Consider the following 22,351-nt stretch of genomic DNA (forward strand, 5'->3'; position numbering starts at 1 on the left):
ATAAAGGTGTGTATGCTGTACGAGTTCAAACTGGGATCAAACGCCGCTGCAGTGGGGCGGAAAGTATGTCAGGGCTTTGATGAGGGTGTCCTAACTACGCAGACAGTGCAGCGGTGGTTTAACAAGTTTAAGGACAGTGACGAAACATTCGAAGACGCACTACTTAACATAAGACCAACACATGGACAAAATGAAGATCTTTAGGCAAAAATTGAGACGAACAGGGCCAGACATGTGAGGAACTTTGACTAAAATTCAGTGTGAGTAAAGAAATCACACGGCAGCACTTCCATCAACTTGAGAAGCACTACAAGTTGGATCGATGGGTCCCAAATGATTTGACTCCAGGTCAGAAGGCAATGTGAGCAAACACCTTTGGTGTCTCGTCTGAGAAAGGAGCCATTACTCTACAGGTTGTTGACAGGTTGTACAGATTATTGATGAGAATTGTGTCCCGTACGAAGCTCCACGGTGCCGTCATCATTGGATAGCATCTCATGAACCGGTTCCATAAGAGCCGAAACCAGCACTGCACCAGAAGAAAGTCCTTCTTTGTGTTTGGCGGACTGCTCTCGGCATCGCTCATCGGGAACTGCTACCAGCTGGTCAGAGCATCAATGCAACTGTGTACTATGAGCAGTTGAGCCGTGTTCAAGAAAAATTTAAAACTCTTGAGCCAGCACTCTGAATCACAAAGGGTTCTTCCTGTTACAAGACAACGCTAAGCTCCACTTAGCTAGGATTACCCGGGACACCATTCTACGCCTTGAATGGGAAACACTATTGCATCCGCCGTAGTTCCCGGACATTGCGCCGTCCGATTATCACGCCAGTTCAAATACCTAGGAAAGGTGCAAAATTCACTTGATACCTTCTTCGCTTAGCGGCCCAGCAAGTTCTACCGCGACGGAATCCATGGCCTCCCAGAATGTTGGCAGAAGGTCGTCGATGTTGATGGTGTCTATTTTTGATCTTCCAGGTCGTCTTAGGTGACAGACATATCGATGTTCGAAAGTGGTGGGTGAAAAGGCAACAGAACTTTCTTGGTTACCTTGATATAAGATTGGTATAACATTATTGACAACTTATTCTAGAAATCAAATAATTTGTTGCCTTGAGTAGAGATCTCGTAAGTATATGATTTCCTTCTATTACGTTTCATAATTATTATACATTTATTGTATTATAACACAATCTTACACTGTACACAATCTTAATAATAGGCAAGTGCTTCTTTTATAAATAAGATTTAACAGTTTAAAAAATAATAATTTATAAAATATGTTAGGCATATCTTATTTTTTGTTTTTTTCTTACTGTTACAATAAATATTAAGAAGGAAAAGTGGTAATATTATATATAAAAAACGTGGATGACAAATTGTTCCCTGCTCTAGTTCGCTCAGTACCATTATAGTACATAAATCGAAGGGCTTGTAGCAAAAACAGCCCTGTCGAAACAAGATTTTTTCAGAAAATTTAAAGAAAGTTGCATGATTTAGAAGGTATCAGAGACAGGTATAAAGAAACAGATTTGCAGAGTTTCTCATACAGTGTATTAGAGAAAGCTTTCTTTTCACTCTTCGAAAAATTTTTTGTTTGACAAGGGTTATTTTCTGAAAAGGACCCTCAACTGATATTAAAAATGGACATTTTAGTTAAATTATAGACAGAGATAATCATCAGGATTATATACTTGAAGGTAGACAAGATTCACCATCAGCTACTAATATCTACCGTTTGAGGGAATGTAACGCTTGGGCCGTACCGTGATCAGTTTCGCACACGACTGAATAAAGTCGCTTATAACACAGGCACTATTAGTCCTATACTAATATAAGTATACATTTTTGAAAGAGCATAAAATGACGAAAAACGTTTAGTTGAAACATTTTTCCGAATTCGTTCTTGTAAAGAATCTGTGGCTAAAAAACTGACGTCACACTCAACCAATACTGAGTAAAAATGAAAATAACAAGAAAACCATTATATTTAGCTCAAAAATGCACTACAATTAGATTGTAAAAGACTATTAGGCAAACAAAATGAAAAAGTTTGGATGCTCTAGCTCCAATGATTACTGAGATATAGTGAATAATAGAAACGGCTAAAATTTCGGCTTTCTCCCCCCTCCCTTCCCGTGAGGTGTTTTTTTTCTGGCATCTGGCATTTTTGTGATCAGTGATGGGTATATATTCAAAAAATATCGGATGCCAAATTCATACATGATTTACCCTTAGAACTCAATTTTAAAACACGATGCATAGACTATAATGTTTTGGATTAATCTAATAGTTTTACTCTGGTAACCTATGTTCAATAAAATTTTAAATTGAATTCTCACTTGCACTATCTGGATGTCAATTACTTGCAACTGGATGCTCTGTGACATCACTAGTTGGTGCTCCCACAATGAGCAAACCACACAGAGAGAACAAGGAATATCCAGGAAACTTGACCATGATTAGAGACAGTGGTGACAACCAAACAAGAGCATTGAGTGTATACTCGATTATTTTGCAGACAAACTATTTTTCATTCGTACATTGCCAACATTTGTTTTATTCCATTCATCTACCTCGTCATTTCTCCTCATTTCAACATCTGTTAATTCTGCCAGTTATGCGATTAATCATAAAGTCCTGATTTTACGTCATTTTACATCATTAATTTAAATTATTCATAGGTGAACAAACAAGGAAACAAGAGAATGTAGGCACAAACTCCAGCGGAAGAAAATTATAAAGGTTAACCAAGGAAATTCTGTCGCTTTTTATGGAGGTCTGTGTTCAACTAGCCCTCACACCGTGAGTTGAATGCGAATGAAGATAAGGCGAAGGTCAGTTGTTGTGTGAGTATATCTAACATAGTATCTGGTTGTGACAGTTCAGTTACACCGTGAACTTGCGTAAGGACAGAGAAAACATTTTACCCCCAAGAGCGTCATAAGAACTTGTATGCTGTACGAGTTCAAACTGGGATCAAACGTCGCTGCAGCGGGGCGGCAGATATGCCAGGCCTTTGGTGAGAGTGTCGTGTCTACGCGGACAGTGCAGTGTTGGTTCAATATGTTTAACGTAAGGATGGTGACGCACCACGTGCCACGCAAACATTCGAAGGCGCATCACGTGCCAGAAGACCATAGCATGTACAAAATAAAGATCTTCAGGCAACTGAGACTATAATTCAGTGAGTGGAGAAACAACTCGCAGCGCCTCCATCAAGTTGGGAAGAACTATAAGTTGGGTCGATGGGTCCCACATCATTTGACTCTGGGTCAGAAGGCAACGCTAGCAGACACCTGTGTTTCTTTGCTGTCTCGTCTGAGGAAGGAGCATCTCTGGACAGGGTCTTGACCTGTGATGAGAAGTGGGTTCCGTACGAGTGGCGCCTTCATTATTGGTTAGCATTCCATGAACCGGTTCCGAAACAGCCGAAACCAGCACTATACCAGAAGAAGGTCCTCCTATGTGTTGGTGAACTGCTCACGGCATCGTGCATCTGGAACTGATACAAGCTGGTCATAGCATCAATGCAACTATGTACTGTCAGCAGTTGAGCTGTGTTCAAGAAAAATTCAAAACTCAGGAGAGTCCTCCTGTTACAGAACAATACTAAGCCCCACGGGGCTAGGATGACCCGGGACCTCATTTTACGCCTTGGATGGGAAATTCTATTTCATCCGCCATACTCCCCGGACATTGCACCATCCGATTAGCACCTGCTCCATTCCTTAGACAATCACTTTAAGATAAGCCAGTTCAAATCCCAAGTTGTTTTGCAAAATGAACTTGATACCTTCTTAGCTTCAGGGCCCAGCAAGTTCTACCGCCATGGAATCCATGGTCTTCCAGAACGTTGACAGAAGGTCATTGATGCTGATGAGAACTATTTTTGATCTTCCAGGTACGTCTTAGGTGGCATATAGATGTTCGAAGGTGATGAGTGGAAAAGCGACAGAACTTTCTTACTTACCTTTATATTTGTACAAAGTATACATCAGTAGTTCCAAACCTGGGGGATTCGTGGAAAGCAAGTAAGGAGATGCAAGCTACTGACAGGAATAAACCAGATGTGTATACTAATTACAAATATTGCGAATGCTATAACAAAGGAGCGTTAAATCAAATACCATACAAATACAAAACTAATGAGAATTAAGTGTGGTTTCAATGATAACAAAACTTTTTTTAAAATTAAATCTACACTCTTACGGTATGCAAATGTTTTGCTCGAAATAAATGTAAATTGGTGACCGTTATTATTATTATTATTATTATTATTATTATTATTATTATTATTATTATTATTATTATTATTATTATTAAAGATTTGAGAAAATGCTGCATGCGAAATCGCTAAAGGTGTCATACCAGAGAGCTGCAGCGGTTGGCGAGGGGAGTGAAGTATGGAGGGGGCGCTAGGGAAAGAAAGTTCGGAACCACTTGTATGCAACTACACAAAAATCACAGAGAAAAATCGTGCAAACAAAAATATGATAGAGGCATCTAGCATTGAATTATTTTCTTTTTTCATTTCTTCATGTATTATTCCTTAGTTGCGCTTGTATGAAGACTGATCACATTCAAGCTGTGACTACGCTAGCTGTAGAATCTTGGGGGGAAGCGCAGGGGCTGAGACATTTTTGGGAGGGCAGCTATTTCTTGGGGTGGTATACCGAAAATATTATGTTTCTTATATTACTATGTAATAGAACAGTAAAAATGTCGTTCATCGATCGGTGTAAGTTTTTATTATTTCGGGGCTCAAATAGGGCAAAGGTAACAGGGAGATGTGGGACCGAAAACTTAATAACAAAGACTTTTACCTAATCTCAGCAACATTATTCACTAATATTGGCACTAAGTCTGCTTTAACTGAGAAAAGTTTTTTAGAATAAATTCTGTAATGTATTGCATCAGAATAGTGTACTGAATTAAATCATTATATATTTTGTTCAACTGTCGTTTCGAACCACTCAAGACTAAACTGAACATGTAAAGCATACTATTGGTGAGAATGATCCTGCTAGTAAACAAAATACAACGTTTCATGAAAGTTAAAAAAAAACACTTGGATTCGTGAATAGATTAATGACATTGTTTTTCCTTACATTTCTAATAGTTGCTCCACATTTATTCCTGCATAAATGCAATGTGATTAACAATATATTATAAATAGCCCCTGCTAAATAGTTCTAATGCAAAATCTTTGATACCGAAACCAATTTAAACTTTAGATTCAAGTGTACCGGTATTATAAAATAAGGAAAAAAACTTTTGCGAATCAAGAAATATTACTCCCAACAGGCTACAGGATCAGTGTAAAAAGCTCCTAATTTGGGAAAACTAACATTATCTAAAGAATAACTCTTTCAAATTCTCAAAGTATATTACTTTATATCGGTGTTTAAGAGATTGCTCATCTAAAGTATGAGTGTCGTTACGAGAAAAGAAAATATAGTGAGTTTCAAGTGATGGTATTCCTTGCAGTGTTGGACAAATTTCAATTCAATTAACAATTAACAATTGATCTGTAAATTTAATTGTTAATTGCAATTAACAATTGAAGTAAGTAATGGTTGATTGTTAATTGTAGTTGGTCATTAATAATGGAGAATCAATTGCAATTAATCAATTGATTGAAAGTAATTGCACTGAAAAGTAATTGCAATTGAATTTAGTCATTCAATTGCAATTGAAATTAATTGGCAATTAATTCAATTGTAATTGATTTCCTCAGCAATTACTTTCAATTCATTGATCAATTGCAATTAATTTTCACTGATTAATTTTCAACACTAGTTCAGAGAGAGCGTGGGGCAATGAAAACTTTAGCCACGACCAATTGACTCACCACCCATCGTGACCCACAACCCACCATGACCTACTCTGACCCACCACCCACCTTGAACCACTCTCACCCACTCTAACCCACAGACCCACCAAAACCCATTGTCATCCACTCTGACCCATGATTCACGCCCTCTTCTCTACTGACTAAAGAGTTTATACTTGTAATAAAACAAGCCTATGAAATTATCACTCATCGGAGTTTCAATTTCTACGAGCAATCGCTCAAGCACCGCTCTATTACAATAACGGCGGATCTGACCTTTCTAATATAAATAAAATAAAGAGTTTGTTCGTGTCTGTCTGTCTATCTTTGTGCGGCCTGTGGACCAGACAAGTGGACTAAAACTTTTCAAAATTTGGTCACGGGTAGTGATGGGTAAATTCCCGGGAAGATATTTTTCGGGAATATTCCCTGGGAATATTCCCGGGAAGATTCCCAAAATGGGAATTTATCCGGGAATTTATGTTCAATCAGAAAGAAAATTGCAATCTATTACTATATTATGATTTCAAAGTTGAATTAATTTTTATATCACAGCATACGATTACTGTTGTCCACAGAGGATTCTTTAAAATGTATATTCTGTACGGTACTATGTTACTTTATTAACACTTTATTATATTTAGAGAGTACCCATAAATGTATATTTATTTACAATATGTTTTATCGATTAAATATGTGTGAAAAAATTATATAGAAAATTTTACAGTAACAGTTTAAATTCATATGTAAGTGGATTTGCTCAACTTGACTCTATTACTGATATTATAAACACATTAAACGTATAAATGTTATAAACCAATTAGGTTGGGTAAATGCTAGAAGATACCTGTCTCACCAATTTATCAACATTTCCGCATACATATTTATGTTCACAAAATTTGCAAGATGCTTACTTATCTTTATATTTTAGCACGTAACATTACTATATTCTGCCTTTTATTCTATCTATTTCTCGAAATTCCATTCGTTAATTCATATGTAAAAGAAGTCCGAGTACTTCTTCAGAAATTCGAGTCAGAGAGAGGAGACAGACCGACGTCTATTACTAATGGTGGTTCAGGGTTTATTAATAGTACTTCATCTCTATTTCTACATAATTCTAAATTACTTCACAAAATGGTTCCTTTTAATCATTTGTAAATTAGTACTTTGCTAATTTTGACTGTTCTTTAGCATTGGGGACCAGCTTTTGCACCTACTTTTTTGCGATATTCTATCCCGATTCGGTTGTTTTATGGTTTCATACGTTAAATTACGTTACCAACATTAAATTCAGACAGCGTTGCAGAGCAAGCGTTAGCGAATGAAGGCGGGTTAGAGCCCCGCATGGCACGTTGTTTTCTATATTCATTACCAACAGTTCACTTTCTTTTCTCACATAAATCACTTCCACTTACTTCTCCGTTTTGTATAAATCCCCTACTACCCTAAAAAAAATGTGTTCGATACTTTCTTGACTACTTGAACATCACTATCAACTCATTTCTTCCGTAAATCATCCTACTTTTTGCTAGTTTTGGCACCCCAATACTAAGCAATTACATTACATTTAGTGCAAATGGAAATGGAACTTAAAAAATCATATTATTAGTTATATAAAGTACCGTCAAATAATTTTATTTTTTTTAACCTCCAAACTCTTTAAAACCTGGAAGTAAATCATAATATATTAAAGTAATTAGTCGTATGGTTCTTATAATTTGGAAGATAAATTAAAGAAATGGAAATAAATTCCTTCCCGGGAATTTATAGGCCAGGGAAAAAACCCGGGAATTTATAGGCCAGGGAAAAAACCCGGAAATATTCCCATTTTTAAATTCCTTCCCACCGGGAATATTCCCACTGCCCATCACTAGTCACGGGTAGCTTGGTCTAGACCCCAGATCAAGACGAAGAGTTTTTTTTTTTAATTTCGAACTAGGGGGATCTCAGGGGGACGTTTACCAGGACCGGCCTGGGGACCAGACAAGTTGACCGAGAGTTAGCACATTTTGGTCAAAGATACCTTGGTCCAGGTCCCACACCAAGGCGAAGCGTTTTTGACAAAATTCGAAGCAGGGGGTCTCAGGGGAGCATTTACCGGGACATGTAAAAGTAGTAGAAAATGACCGATATTAGTGTCGATTTCATAGTTTTCGCGGTCACTGAGATCAATGGTGAAACTCCGATCGCATTAACTTCCAAATTCACGCTATTCGGCTGCGGGCCGTGGGTCAACGGGAGGGGGGAATACCGAAATGTAAAAGTAATCCAAAATGACTTTCAAATTCATCTACCGTTGTATGCGGGCCTTGGGTCACCAGAGAGGGGAGTTTCGAGACATGTAAAAATAATGGAAAATGACTTATATTAATGTGAAATCCATAGTTTTCGGGGTCGCTGAGCTCAGTGGTGAAACCCCATACCGCGTTTACTTTCACAGTTAGCCCCCATCAGCTAAGGAACGGAGGCATTATAAAGGGGATCACGAGACATGAAAAATTATCTACAATGTCCGATATTAATGTCAACTTCGTAGTTTTCGCGGTCACTGAGATCAATGGTGATACTTTCATTAGAGATGATTTTCAAATTTAGCTACCATTGTATGCGGACCGGGAGTCACCGGGAGTGCGGAAATACAAGACATGTAAAAATAATGGAAAATGACCTATATTATGTCAAATCCATAGTTTTCGCTATCACTGAGATGAATGGTGATACTTCCAAGGCGTTGACTTCCAAACACATCCCCCATCCGCTGCGGGCCAGAGGCGTTGGAACCAGAGGATCATAGGGGCTTTTACCGGAATATGTAAAAAGTAGTAGAAAATGGCAGATCTTAGTGTCACATTCATAGTTTTCGCGGTAGGGAAAGTACCCAAATTTCCTCCCTCATTTGTTTTTTTTTTTTTCCTGTTAGAACAATAATAGGTATAGACACATAGAAATAACGTACCATTGTAGTTTGGACACTTAGCTAAGACATGCCATATTGGATTTTGAAAAGATAATAATTAAATAAAAGAACTGCTGGAAAATATAAAAAAGTACGATTTTTTTATTTTCAAAAAAGTGTTCCTAATTTCGTACCCCAGTGTTTTGAGAGAAGAGTGTGTGAGTTAAATTTCTAAATGTAAAAATTGCTTTATTTATAAGGGTGCTACATAAAAACGCTGATACATAAGAAATACTCAGAAAATGAAATATAATGCGTATAAAAATGAAAATTAAGCCTAGGAGTTTCTTTGAAAATAATGTCCACTTTGTAATACCTTGCCGCATGCAACGTCGCTTACAAGAAAGGAAAAAAAAAAACGTTAATACTTAAGAAATTCTCCGAAAATGAAATATGACGCCTATAAAAACTGCAATTAGGCCCACTAGTTTCTCGTAATAGCCTCTTATTTGCAACGTCACACACACACACACACACACAAAAAGACTACGTAAGAAATACTCAGAGAATGAAATATTATGCTTAATTAAACTGCATTGAGGTTTCTTTCTAAGAATTTAAACTAGGCATACATCACACATAAATGATTTACTAGAAGGGGAAGGAGAACACAATTCGTGACACCATCTAAAGCACCTTGTATACCGTATCCACTTTGTCCGTTTCTTGTCTGCGGAGGGCTTCCCACAAATGTTACCGTTAACATCCTCGTCCTTGCTGACTTCATTGTCAGTAGATATATGTGGGGTATCTTCGTCTTGTTCTTCTTCCTCACTTGATGACGGACAATTAGTCATCTTCTCGGCTTCTTGTTCTTTACAGAAACAGTATTTGCTCGTTTCCTAGGTCTAGCTGATCCCTGCTGAGACTCAATTCAAAACGTAGAGGTGCTTGGTTCACTAGACCTAGATATTTTACGGCTACTTTTTGCGGAATTTTCCAGAAGAAGTCTTCTTTTCGTGTTTTTTTCTTCTTATCTGCCTTCTGACGTTTTTCATGTCAGGAGATTCTGTGACAAGGGCATCTGAAATTAGGTGGGAAACAAATGATCAGACTGCATTACGGACGGCATGATCAGACGGCGGTCTAAACCAAGACGAAAGAGAAACATTTGTTCCAAATTTCGTCCCGGGGATGAAAATTGGGTATACCTGAGGGGACGAAATTTGGAACTCACTCATTCTCCAATATGACGAAGAGTGCGCATAGTACTCGTGCTTCAAACAATTACAAATTTCCAATTTTAAAATAGACATTATAAACTATTTGTAGACGGAAGATTGTGGTGCGTTTACTTACCTTTGTTGCTAAGAGTGTTGTCACACCCAGGAAAACAAAACGTTCTTGCTTCTGATAATTATTAAACAACAAAATAATCACTACAAAACAAAACGACTTGACGCACCGATACGTCCAACTCACAATTTTCTCCTTAACGGAAGTTTTAATTAGGTGCCACCAGATTGGAGGACTTATTAACGTAGACAAACCAGGGGACGAAATTATCCTGTATCGGCTGGAGGCCAGAGGAGATTTTTATCACAATTCGAACCAAGGAGGTCTGAGGGGGGCGTTCACCGGAACATGTAAAAGTAGTAGAAAATGAACAATATTTGTGTCGAATCCATATTTATCGGAATTGCTCAGATGCATAGTGAAACCACGATAGTGTTTACGTTGAAATTCAGCCCCCATCAGCCTTCCCAATGAAAACACATGTACGTTGTTGGATATATATTCACACAAAATATATCCAATTTTAGAAATGTTCCTTAATTGTTCTCCCGTTGTTCAGTTTGTTTACATTGATATTTTATCTGATCCGTGCGAAGAACGGGCATAACAGCTAGTACGAAATGGTAAAGTGTTTGTCATGGACCAAATTACAATGAATTCAATTATATAGATAATTATTGTAATTGTCATTGATAATTATTTCCTTGTTGAATTATAGATACTTTTCAGTAGAAAAAAGAAAAAAAGTTAAATTATAGACCAACGTAAAAGGAAAAATGTATAAAATTTTCCACATAATTAAGCTTACAAACTTAAAATTTACATGCAATTAAGCTAAATTTCCATTTTTGTGTCGTTTTGTGCGACTATTACCTCGTTTTGTGCGTCACCGGAAATGGGTCAATGTTATCCTACAAATATGGTGGAACAAGTTAATGCTTTTCCGTCAGGAACGATTTCGAGGTCGTTTCCTTCACATCGTCTTGTGCGTGTTTTCTACCGTTTTGTAAGCCTATTTTCACGTTTTGTGAATCAATGGTAGTGGATCAAAATGGGCATTCAATGTGGGCAGAAAAATGATCCACTCTCCCACCAGTATCGAATTTCGAGGTCGCTTTTTTCGTATTGTTTAGTGCATGTTTTATACCGTTTCTGCGCATATTTTCTCGTTTTGTGCGCCAACAGAAGTGGGTCAAAGAAGACCTACAAATATGGCAGAAAAAGACATATTCATCCCACTTTCAAGGCCCACTTTGACCTTTGTGCATTTCCACTGATGCACAAAGCGACACACATCATGCATAAAAATGTGAAGGAAACGACCTCGACATTCGATGGCGATGGAACAACATTAAGTTATTCCGCTATACTTGTAGGCCATTTTGGCCCATTTTCGTTTTCGCACTAAAGTGAAAATAGGAGCACAAAACGGTACAAAATAGGCACTATACGATGAGAAAGAAACTACCTCCAAATTCGATAGTGGCGGAACAATGGCTCTTTCTCCTCACACCTTGATGGACCATTTTGACGCATTTCTGGCGATGCTCAAAACGTGGAAGTAGGCGAACAGAACAGTACAAAATACACACTAAACGATGTGAAGGAAACGTCCTCGAAATTTGTTGGTGGCGGAACAGCATTAACTTGTTTCGTTATATTCATAGGTCCGTTTTGACCCACTTCCGGTGACGCACAAAACGTACAAACAGGCACTAAACGATGTGAAAGAACCGACCCCGAAATTCGATGGTGGCGGAACAGTGAGCAATTTAACTCCCACTTTAAAGGCCCGTTTAACTCACGTCGGGTGATTGATGCACAAGAAGAGAAATAGGTGCAAAAAACTTTAAAAATAAAAAGGCACTAAACGATGCGAAAGTAACGACCTAGAAATTCGATAGTGTCGGAACAGTGGGTCATTTTTGTCACATCTTAGAGGCTCATCTTGGCACACTTCTGGTGAGGAACAAAACGTGCAAATAGGGGCACAAAACGGAACAAAACAGGCACTAGTCAATGCGAAAGGAAGGACCTCAACATTCTGTAATGGCGGAGCAGTTAGTCATTTAACTCCCACTTTGAAGGCCCGTTTTACTCACTTCCGGTGATGCACAAGACGAGGAAGTAGGCACAGAAAACTTTTTTAAAAATAGGCACTAAAGATGCGAAAGAAACGACCTAGAAAAACGATAGAGGAGGAACAGTGGGTCATTTTCGTCACACTTTGGAGGCCCATTTTGACACACTTCTGGTGACGCTCAAAATGTGGAAATAGGGGCACGAAACGGCACGAAACATTCATTAGTCGATGCGAAAGGAAGAACCACGAAATTCGATAGTGGCGGAACTCTTGGTCATTTTCGTCCCATCTTGGAAGCCCATTTTGACCCACTTCCGGTGACGCACAAAACGTGAAAATAGGGGAACAAGACGGCACGAAAATTCACTAGTCGATTCGAAAGGAAGGACCGCGAAATTCGGTAGTGGCGAAGCAGTGGATGATTTTCATACCACCTTTGAGGCCCATTTTGACCGTCTTCCAGTGACGCACAAAACGTCGAAATAGACACACAAAAGGGTACGCGATGTGAATTTAACGACCTCGAAATTCGATAGTGGCAGAACTGGGGTCATTTTCGTCCCATTTTGGAAGCCCATTTTGACCCACTTCCGCTGACGCACAAAACGTGAAAATACGCGCTCAAAACGGCAAGAAACTGGCACTAAACGATGCGAAACAAGCGACCTCGAAATGCGTTGGTGACTCATTGGTGATTCATTTTCGTTGGTGATTCATTTTCGTCCTACCTTGGGGGACTCATTTTAACCCACTTCCCATGACGCACAAAACGATGTGAAGGAAACAACCTCGAAATTCATTGGTGGCGGAACAGCAATAACTTGTTCTGTCATGTTTGTAGGTATATTTTGACCCACTTCCGGTGACGCACAAAATGTGGGAATAGGCGCATAAAGCGACACAAAACACACAATAAAGATGCAATACAAAGTACCTCGAAATTCGTTGGTGGGGAACAAGTTCATTACGCCGTGAGCATCAATATAAGTATATACTGTAATTATTACCATCAAGGCTAAGAATTGCACGGTGGAATTTTTTAGCCAAAGTAGAAGCCCAACCAGGATAGTGATGTCAACCGGCGCGGCTCGGTTCAACTGAGCGTACAGCTTGAGCTGGCTTGATTGGGATGACCCATCGACTGGGCTCAATTGAGCCGATGGCTTGAGACAGCTCGGTAGAGACGAGTCATCCACTCGGCTCCATTGGAGCCAATGGCTAGAACCAGCTCCGTTGAAACGAGTCCAAAGGCTGGGTTTGAGTCAGCTTAACTGAGCCGATGGCTCGAACCGGCTCGGTTGGGGTAAGCAATCAGCTCGGTTCGGTTCGGCTTATGTGAGCCATCGGCTCGAGCTGGCTCAGTTGGATGAGCTGTTGGCTCGGCTCACTTCTCGGTTTGGCTCGATAAGTGAATGTGCTGTGAGCGAGCCGCTTGAGTCGTTGACAACCCTAAACCCGGGTTGAGCAGTTTTGAACATGTTTGGCTGGAGTCCTATAACTTTTAGCAATTTTTGGCTCGAGCTCGAATACTTGCTCGAATACTTGAACTCAAACCTAAAACCTCGTGACCAATGTCCTTGCCTCCTGAAGATTTCTTGACGATCGACATCAACAGTCAACTAATTTTTAGTATTCAGATACGAACCTCCTATATTCCATGTTTATACAGGTACACGGTGTTATAATAATAATAATTAGTTATAGTAGTAGTAGTAGTATCATTGATAATTATATTGTCTATGTAGGATACTTGAAGAGAGTAGTACTTGGAACTACACAAAGGGTTTAGCTCGAATTGGCTTGTTTTGGCTCGACTCGACTGGAAAGTCGATCCGAATTCGAGTCGAGTTGGGGGAAATTTTTCGAGCCGAGCTCAAAGATGTTTGCTTCGAGTCGAGTCGAGTCGAGTTTTGAAGAAAACTCGCTCGAACTCGCTCGTGTCCATTCCTATTGTATGCATGACGGGCATATAGAGTTCTTTCGAGGGGGATAGAATCATAAACATAATATATTTAAAAAACACTTAGTTTCACGGCTTTCTTCCCAGGGGTGCGAAAGGATGGTAGTTATTCAGCATTTCTTATAAGTATCTTATTTGAAATATGTAAAACAGTAACAAGTGGACAACAAAATATACACACATCTTCTTATCTTCAGTTTTAATTGTTGATTTCAATTTCAATTAACAATTACAATTAAAAATTTCAAGTTTCAATTATCAATTGCAATTAGCAATTAATTGTTTCAATTGCACCCTTTGCGATTGACAATTAACAATTAAAAATTTCAATTGCCTGGTGACCAATTAACAATTAACGAAAATTTAATTGCAAATTTTATGATTGACTTCAATTGCAATTGAAATTAATTGTCAATTACAAATTGAAATTAATTGCAATTGAAATCAATTGCAATTAATTTTCAAAGCAATAACTTTCAATTGATTGATCAATTGCAATTGATTTCAATTGATTTTGCCCAACACTGGTTCCTTGTAATCATCTTTTCAAGATAGTTGGATAAATTTGTTACTCGCAGGCTGAAAGAGCCAAATTGCTCGAACCAGCGATACACTAATTACCAACATGAACTGTCATGGTGAAATACCTGGCCTTAAAGATTCAGTATATAATATTAAACGCAAATTGTCAAATGCAAAAGCTTCAATCTTGAATTGTATTGCACAAATGACGGAATTTGGGACAAAAACATTACTTATCCCAATCTACGTGAGTACCTCGAAACAAAATTTGGTGAAAAAGAATGTAGTTTCCAAAGTCAGTAGTATCACACAAAGCCTTGGTTAGAATATTCTGTTTTAAGGGACCAGGGATTCTGCTATCTTAGTAGGAAGTTTTTAAGGAACAATATACGACATTGATGATTTCAGGGGGTGGTCCGGAGTGGAATTTTCCCCGGAGCTACAAAATTCCCCCGGGTGCTTCAGAACTCTCCTTATAATTATTTGGTGAGAATCTGTTGTCTACTTGGGCTTAGTAGATAAATATTTTTAAATTAAAAAGAAAATTATGATTAAAGAATTATTTCACTTAATCCATTTTTTTAAGGTTAAGCCGATCAAAGGGTTACGCCCTTTCTTCGGGACGAGGATTATAGGTATGGGGAATTTTCTTTATTTATAGGGGGCATTGAGGGTTTGGAGCATTATTTTATTTTTATTTCATTCTTATTTGTGGGCATCTTTTTTTTATTTTTTATTTTTTTATTTTTTATTTTATTTTTTTATTTATTTATTTATTTATTTATTTATTTATTTATTTATTTTTTGTTTATGAGAGATGAGGTGAAGTGCAGATGGACGTCACAAACACGAGGGTATATGTTAGTATGGACGAGTGAATGGTTATCTTCTGCCCTGGGGCGTCACAGGGCTGATGTAGACAGATGAAGCCCGCTGTTAGCAACATTGATGGAACACTAGTGCAGAGATGGATAAATGCATGGACTAAGATGAGGTGGATGATAGATGGCAAAGTCGGCCTTTTGAGGGTCATCGTCGTCTAGAGTGTTATAGTATAGAGTGAGAAGATGTTGGAGAGGAGTGGCTTGGTGACGTGGGGGCGTATCATGTATTATGTCCTGTTGAAAGGTGTCTAGGAATATCGGATTTCCATCTGCAATGACTTTTGTAATATATTTAATGCGAAGTGTTTCTAAGTATGGAAATATTGTTGGAAAGTTGATTCGGCGATAGAGGTCGGCAGTCGGTGCTGGTAGTTTGATACGATAAGCAAGTCGGAGAGCATGTCTTTCGGAGATGGCGAGTCTATTATATAGTTCATCTGGGTCAGAGATCCAGCAGATATGACCATGTGTGAGAGCAGGTCGGAGGAATGCTTTGTAAGTCGTAATGACTGTGTCGGTATGTAAGCCCCAGGTTGTGCCCACTAGCCGTCGAAGGAGGTTTAAGCGGTTCGTTGCCTGTGATCGAATCTTTTGTAAGTGGGGTTTCCAACTGAGTTTAGAATCAAAGATGATCCCAAGGTAGGTAACTTGTGATGATGGGCGGATGAAAGTGCCATTTACATTAATGTGAAGAAGGGAAGGATTGCGATGGATTCGTGATCGGCAACGAGGTGGGAGAAAAATAAGAGCTTGCGTTTTGAGAGAATTGATAGTGAGGCGCCATTTGGAACACCAGGAGGTAAAGGCGTCAATTGCCTGCTGAAGTGTTTTATTTATGGTTTGAACAGTATTAGATGTGGCAAGAAAAGCGGTATCATCTGCATATTGGTATACTGAGACATTTGGTGGGAGAAGGGGCATGTCGGCGGCATATAAAATATATAGAAGAGGTGAAAGAACAGATCCCTGAGGGACGCTACAGTGAAGAAAGATCGGATAGGAAAGGGATTGGTTGATATTGATATAAGTCATACGATTGGAAAGAAAAGAAAGTATACAGCGGATGTATGAGATAGGAAGATTGAGAGAGTGAAGCTTTGCGATGAGGCCGGCATGCCAAACTTTGTCAAAAGCCTTCTCCAGATCGAATAGTAACAGACAAGATGGTTTTGACGTATTATAATGATTTGTTATAGCAGTGGTGAGGCGCAGAAGCTGGTCAGAAATACTAATATGTGGTCGAAAGCCGGCTTGATGTAGAGGGATGAGATTATGGTCGGAAAGATGAGTATGCAGACGGCTGACTAGAATGCGTTCAAAGATTTTGCTAAGGACTGATGTTAGTTGGATTGGTCGGTATGATGAGAGTGCAGTAGGAGGTTTGTTTGGTTTGATGAAAAGGAGAGTTTTGGAGATTTTCCATTGAGGAGGGTAAAATCCGGTGCGAAGAATGAAGTTGTAGATGGTGGCGAGAAGTGAAAAGAGGATGGGAGGAGATGATTTGATGAGTTTATAGGTAATGTGATCAAAGCTGGGGGCTGTGTTTCGTTTTGATCAGATGGCGGAGGAGATATCTTCAGGAGTTATGAGATCGTTAAGAGGAGAAGCGGTAAGTTGGTGGTGAAGATTGGGTTGAAGTTGAGGAGCGTTCGGGTTTGCGAGATGTTCCACACGGCGTGTGAGAGTTGGATGAAGTGGTTGTATGGTTGGGGTAAAAATGTCTTGAAAGAAAGAGGCGAAAGCATTTGCTTTGTCAGTATCGGTTTGAAGCGGATTGTTATGTGAGATGATTGGGTATGAAGTATGACGGGTTTTGCCAGTTAACTGATGAAATTTTTGCCAGAATTTGGTAGGGTGCGAGGTAGTGGATAGAGTGTTGCAGGCTGAGATCCAACGTTTTCGTTTGTAGGCATCTAAGTAATTGTGGAGCATGCGATTCCAGCGACGATGATGTGTTAATGATATAGGATTACGTGTACGTTGGAAGTCACGGAAAGAGCGTCTAGAAGCAGCAACGATAGATTGATATTGTGGAGGTATTGGAGGTTTGTGCGGATGACGTGTACGAAGAGGGATGTTGTTTTGGGTGGCTGTGTCAAGGGATGTTGTGATTTGATCCACAAGGTTATAGAGTTCTTCCTCAGTAGTGGGCTCCTGTAGACTTTGCAATGAAGTTGTGAGGTCGGTTTGAAAGTTAGCCCAGTTCGCATGTGTGTAATCAAAGAAGTGAATTGGCGGGGGTTGTGTTTTGGGGTGTGTGGTGATAATAAGATCAAGGAGTATCGGAGCATGATTGCTGCCGAAAGGTGGTAGAACTCTGAGATTGTGAATAGTAAGAGAAGGAGTACTGATCACTATGTCGGGTGAGGTATTACTGATTGGGCGTGATGGCGATGGGAGATGATGGTAGTCGACGGCTAGAATATTAGAAATGTAGTTTTGGAAATGTTGTTTCTCTGTCTGAGGACGACTATGAATATTGATATCTGCCATGATTATATAATGTCTGAACGTATTGTCGATGTATTGAAAAAATTCGTAGGGAATAGGGTGGCCTGGTCTGACATATATGGTGCAAAGAGTAATGATTTTTGTGCGAAGATACAGTGTGACTATGGAATACTCTGGGAGATCATGTGGTTTGGGGAAAGTATGAGGACGCGCAGGTATAGTATAATAGGTTCCAATTGCTGTGCCACCATTAGCTCGTTGATAAGGTCTAGGACAGTCATGACGTTGTAATTGAAACTGCGGAATGCGGATATAATCAGTAGGTTTGAGATAAGTTTCATTTAGGGTAAAAGCTTGTACTTTTTCCTCTCGGAGAAGTTGTTCAAAAACTGTTTTATGAGTAACAAGAGATCGAATATTAAGAAAGAGGAAGGTGACTGCCATGGTGATTGATAACATGAGAAAGGTTGTGTGGATGGGTTTTGTATTTACAGAGATGGCCATTCTGGATCTGTTTTAGTAGAAGTTATGGAAAAGTGAGCATGTGGACCTGTATAGGTGGCAGAAAGTTGTAGGCCAAATAATTGTTGGGCGATTTGGTCGACCTGCATAAGAATATGTGGTCGTAAGAAGGAATGGATATTTTGTAGAATGAGCGTCGTGAAGCGAAGCAAGTCTTCTACTGTGACAGGTTCTCGTAAGGAGTTTGTAGGAGTTGTAGCGGAATCGGTAGTGCGGATTGGGACTGAGAGTTCAGGTTTGTCAGTTGGTGGAGCAGGTTTTTGGTGGCATTTGTAACTGTAGGTTGGATGCTGTTGGTGGCAGGTATTACATAGAGGTGGTTTTTTAAGGTTGGGGCAATTGTTGGTTGTATGGTCTTCATTGCAATGTCCACAGCGGGGTGAGTTAGGACAGTTTTTTGTTAGGTGTGAGGCATATGTTTGACACCGTTCGCAGCGGATAGGAAGTGGTGGTGAAGTGCGAGATGGTTCTACTCTGTGTCGTCTGTGATATATATAGGCACCATTTTGAAACAGATCGTCTACTGTGTTTTTGGATGCTGTGAGGACTCGAACAAGATAGGTGGGGCCTGAATGACACTTGATACGAATGCATTTATGGATTTCATAACATTCGAGACGTAATTCGTCAAGGATTTCTTCGTCAGTATAGGCCGGTGGAACGCCTTTTATTACTACTGAAAACATGGGCTGACGTCTAGGTGGTGGTGGTTGCTTTTTTCTGGTTGATGCGAGAGCTTGAAGGTTGGCTTTGTCGCCAAAGATGTGAAATCCTGCTTTATTTCGAATTGTAGTAGAGAAGTTTTGGTCTGGAGATTTGATGATGATTCCGTTGCGAGTGAAGACTATTTCAGATACATTGGCTCTTGGATAGTATTTCATCAATTGAATTAGGATATGTTTTGGAGTTGAGTATTTGGTATCAGCATTGGTGAGAAGAAAATTGAAAATCGGTGGAGATTGGTTTGGAGCAATGTCCATATTTTGATCATCTATGTCACTATCGGATGCTTGACTGCAAGGAGATCGTGATCGAGTTTCTTTCTTCTTATTTTGTGACTGTAGTGTATCACCTGATCGCTTTTGAGAATTTGGACCCGTTCTGGGTTTGGCCCCCTTGCACTCCATCGAGTTCAGAGGGGACACACCCACGGATCTTGAAGACTGTGGTATGGCCGAAGCCAGTACAACGTGTTAGATGTAAGTAGAATGAGAAGAGAATAATAATGATCAAATGCAGATGTCCAAATAAGATGAGGTGACGTGAGATGATCAGTGATGATGATGGGATCCACCCTCCAGCACTGAAAAGTACTGTCAATCCCAGTGAGAGCGTATGCGTGCGAATCTCAATTGTGCGTATGCTACACAATATCCTCGGTGGCACGTTAACACTTCCCAGCTAGGCTAGGCTTGGTACAAAAAGCAGCTTGTGACGTATGGTACGTCAAGCTGGTGAAAGTGTCTTAATCCATTCTATACTATCATTATATTGTAGAAACAAAGAAGAAGTCGTACGAGTGTTAAAAATAAAATAAGATTTTGATCTATCGAGTAGCAACCTAAGCTTGGGATGAACCAATAGCCAACCTGTCATTGTCTACAGATTGTAGCGGAAGTAAAGATGTATTGCAAATCTATACACTGTAGAGCACACATTTTGTCAATCGCTATCACAAATCCTAGAAATAAGCATCCGATTATGAGACGCTCGCTGCATGTTGTAAAAAACACATATAAACTATTTCATGCTTCCCCGAAAAGAGAAAGAATTCTATGTGAAATTAAGAAAGTTTTGGAAGAGTCTGTGATAATGATTTCCGAAACTGTTGATGTGCGTTGGCTTAGTCATTATTATACGGTTACGCAGTGTTCGTCTGCTACAAATCCATATAAGGATGAAGCTGATCTATCTACTTTTGCAAGGGGAATTTTGCTAGAAATTATGAATTTCACTTTTATTGTTGGTTTGGTGATTCTGAATGAGACATTAAGTGCAGTTAGTAACCTCGGCAAACTTTTAAAAAAGGAAACTATAAAACTTTCGTTTCATCCTGTTCTTCTGTCTGGAAATGTGGAGCGTTTAAAGAGCATCGACTCTCTTTGCGCTACAAGGGTTGAAGAAAATGAGTTGAATAACAAAATCAAGAAACTTGAGGAAGATGCATCAGAAATCAAAAGTGTATGTTTTAACGAGGATAAAGTGAAATACACTTTGATACACTTTTCATCACCTTGATACACTTTTACAGCTCAGTGAGAATAAATATAAAAAACTCTGTGCTATATTTCGAATTAATGATGTTGATACTGTCGTTTGCGGATGTATGTTCGTTTAAACATCTTTCACGTAGCAAACTTCAAGATTCTGGAATAGATGTTGCTTCTTTTATTTTAAAAACTGGTATTGTTTAAGAGGCTCTTAAACCTCTGGCTGAGTGTGCTCTTAAACCTCTGTTTCTACTGCTACTGTAGAAAGGTCATTCAGTACTATGAACAAAATCTTGACAGAACGTTTTATCAGTTGAATAAGTCTGCTGTAGATTTTACAGTTAATATTACTTTTTTCATATTGATAGCCATTTATTACCTCTAATTGCGTTATTATCAGTTAGAAAAAAAGTGAAAATACTGAAATTCGAAGTTTAAGAACTTTTTAAGTTTAAGAATAATATATTATCTATTATTAATATATTGTGATATTTATAATATATGCAAGTTTTAACTATTGTGCAGATTTGTCTACTTGTATGAGACACCATATTAAGCTATAGTAATGATCAGAATAATGTATAAGTTCTTTATATATTATCAAAATTTACTTGTATATATATATCGGTGTATATGTGTAGGTGTGTGTGTGAATTTGAATTGTTAGTTCAAACATATAGGAATATCGACAACCCAACTTTCTAAAATTAGAACTTAACTCTCTATTAATACTTTAACTGTAAAATATTTTAGTAGTTTTTCACAATTTTTGTCGACCTTTCCAGAGTCGATAAATATTTATACCCCTTCTAAAGTAAGAATTATAGGGGGAACTGTTGTAGGATATTCATGGTTTGTACTTTTCTCCCCCCTGTGCATTAATATCCCCCGGTGGGAAATGTTCTTAAATCATCACTGATCTACGGGATTAGACTTTTACTACACCAGGACTTTGCAATTGTAAGTTAGCATTTGAGTATCGGAAACATTTGATAAGCATGATTTCTCTAAAAGCCACATAGAAACAATTCAAATTTGAGAAGAACTTAAACTAAGACTGTGTAGGAGGAAAGATGTTAATATAATTAAGGTGTGGAAAGATATCAAGAAACGGGTACCTTGTTAAGTGTGCAGCAGGAATAGTGCACTTTCTCGCGGTAAATGAGATTTTAATGTCGTGAAGATTGAAGATATGGAGTAAAAGATCTGCTAGAATTAAAACCTTATAAATTAAGTTTTACTGTATAGCACTGTATTATATAGCACTGTTCAAGTACGCAATGGAAAAGGATTCGAAACTGAAGTCCATAGTTATACATATTCCTTAAAATGCTCAATATCCGTTACCTGAAATTCAGAATAAAATAACTAAGTGTTGGCAGATAGTATTGGACAAAATAAGAACGTAACATGATGAAAGTGAACCACAGTTTTATTGCTTGAAAGCATATGAAACACGAGAACACTCTGGTGTTAAATTTTTTTCAGTGGTGAGATATGTAAAAGAAAGGTGTATGCGCTTTTATTGAGTCTTAAATTTATCATCTAAAGGCATACTGGAAAAAAGTCTTTCGAGCTCTTTCAAGGCAGGGTTTTGAAACGAAGAAATCATTTGTCAATATTATAAAGGTACTGGTGTGATGGCAGGATGTAAGGAAGGGTGTTCAAAAACTATTGCAAGAGAAAA

The 22,351-nt window shown here is 38.7% G+C and overlaps 1 protein-coding gene across 1 annotated transcript; it reads right to left on the reverse strand.

Moving 5' to 3' along the window:
• Nucleotides 1-17,035: 17,035 nt before the first annotated feature.
• Nucleotides 17,036-18,376, reverse strand: LOC145679099 (uncharacterized). Its single transcript, XM_081749695.1, has one exon. It carries the CDS (start codon nucleotides 18,374-18,376, stop codon nucleotides 17,036-17,038), a length of 1,341 nt encoding a protein of 446 aa, XP_081605821.1.
• Between the last annotated feature and the right edge of the window lie 3,975 nt (nucleotides 18,377-22,351).

The sequence above is a fragment of the Thermobia domestica genome, chromosome 1, assembly GCF_964235325.1.
Source record: "Thermobia domestica chromosome 1, izTheDome1.hap1.1, whole genome shotgun sequence".
Classification (NCBI taxonomy): domain Eukaryota; kingdom Metazoa; phylum Arthropoda; class Insecta; order Zygentoma; family Lepismatidae; genus Thermobia; species Thermobia domestica.

What these genes read in the sequence shown, in the direction of transcription:
- LOC145679099 (XM_081749695.1), bottom strand. Translation starts at nt 18,376, where the DNA reads ATGGCAGTCACCTTCCTCTTTCTTAATATTCGATCTCTTGTTACTCAT.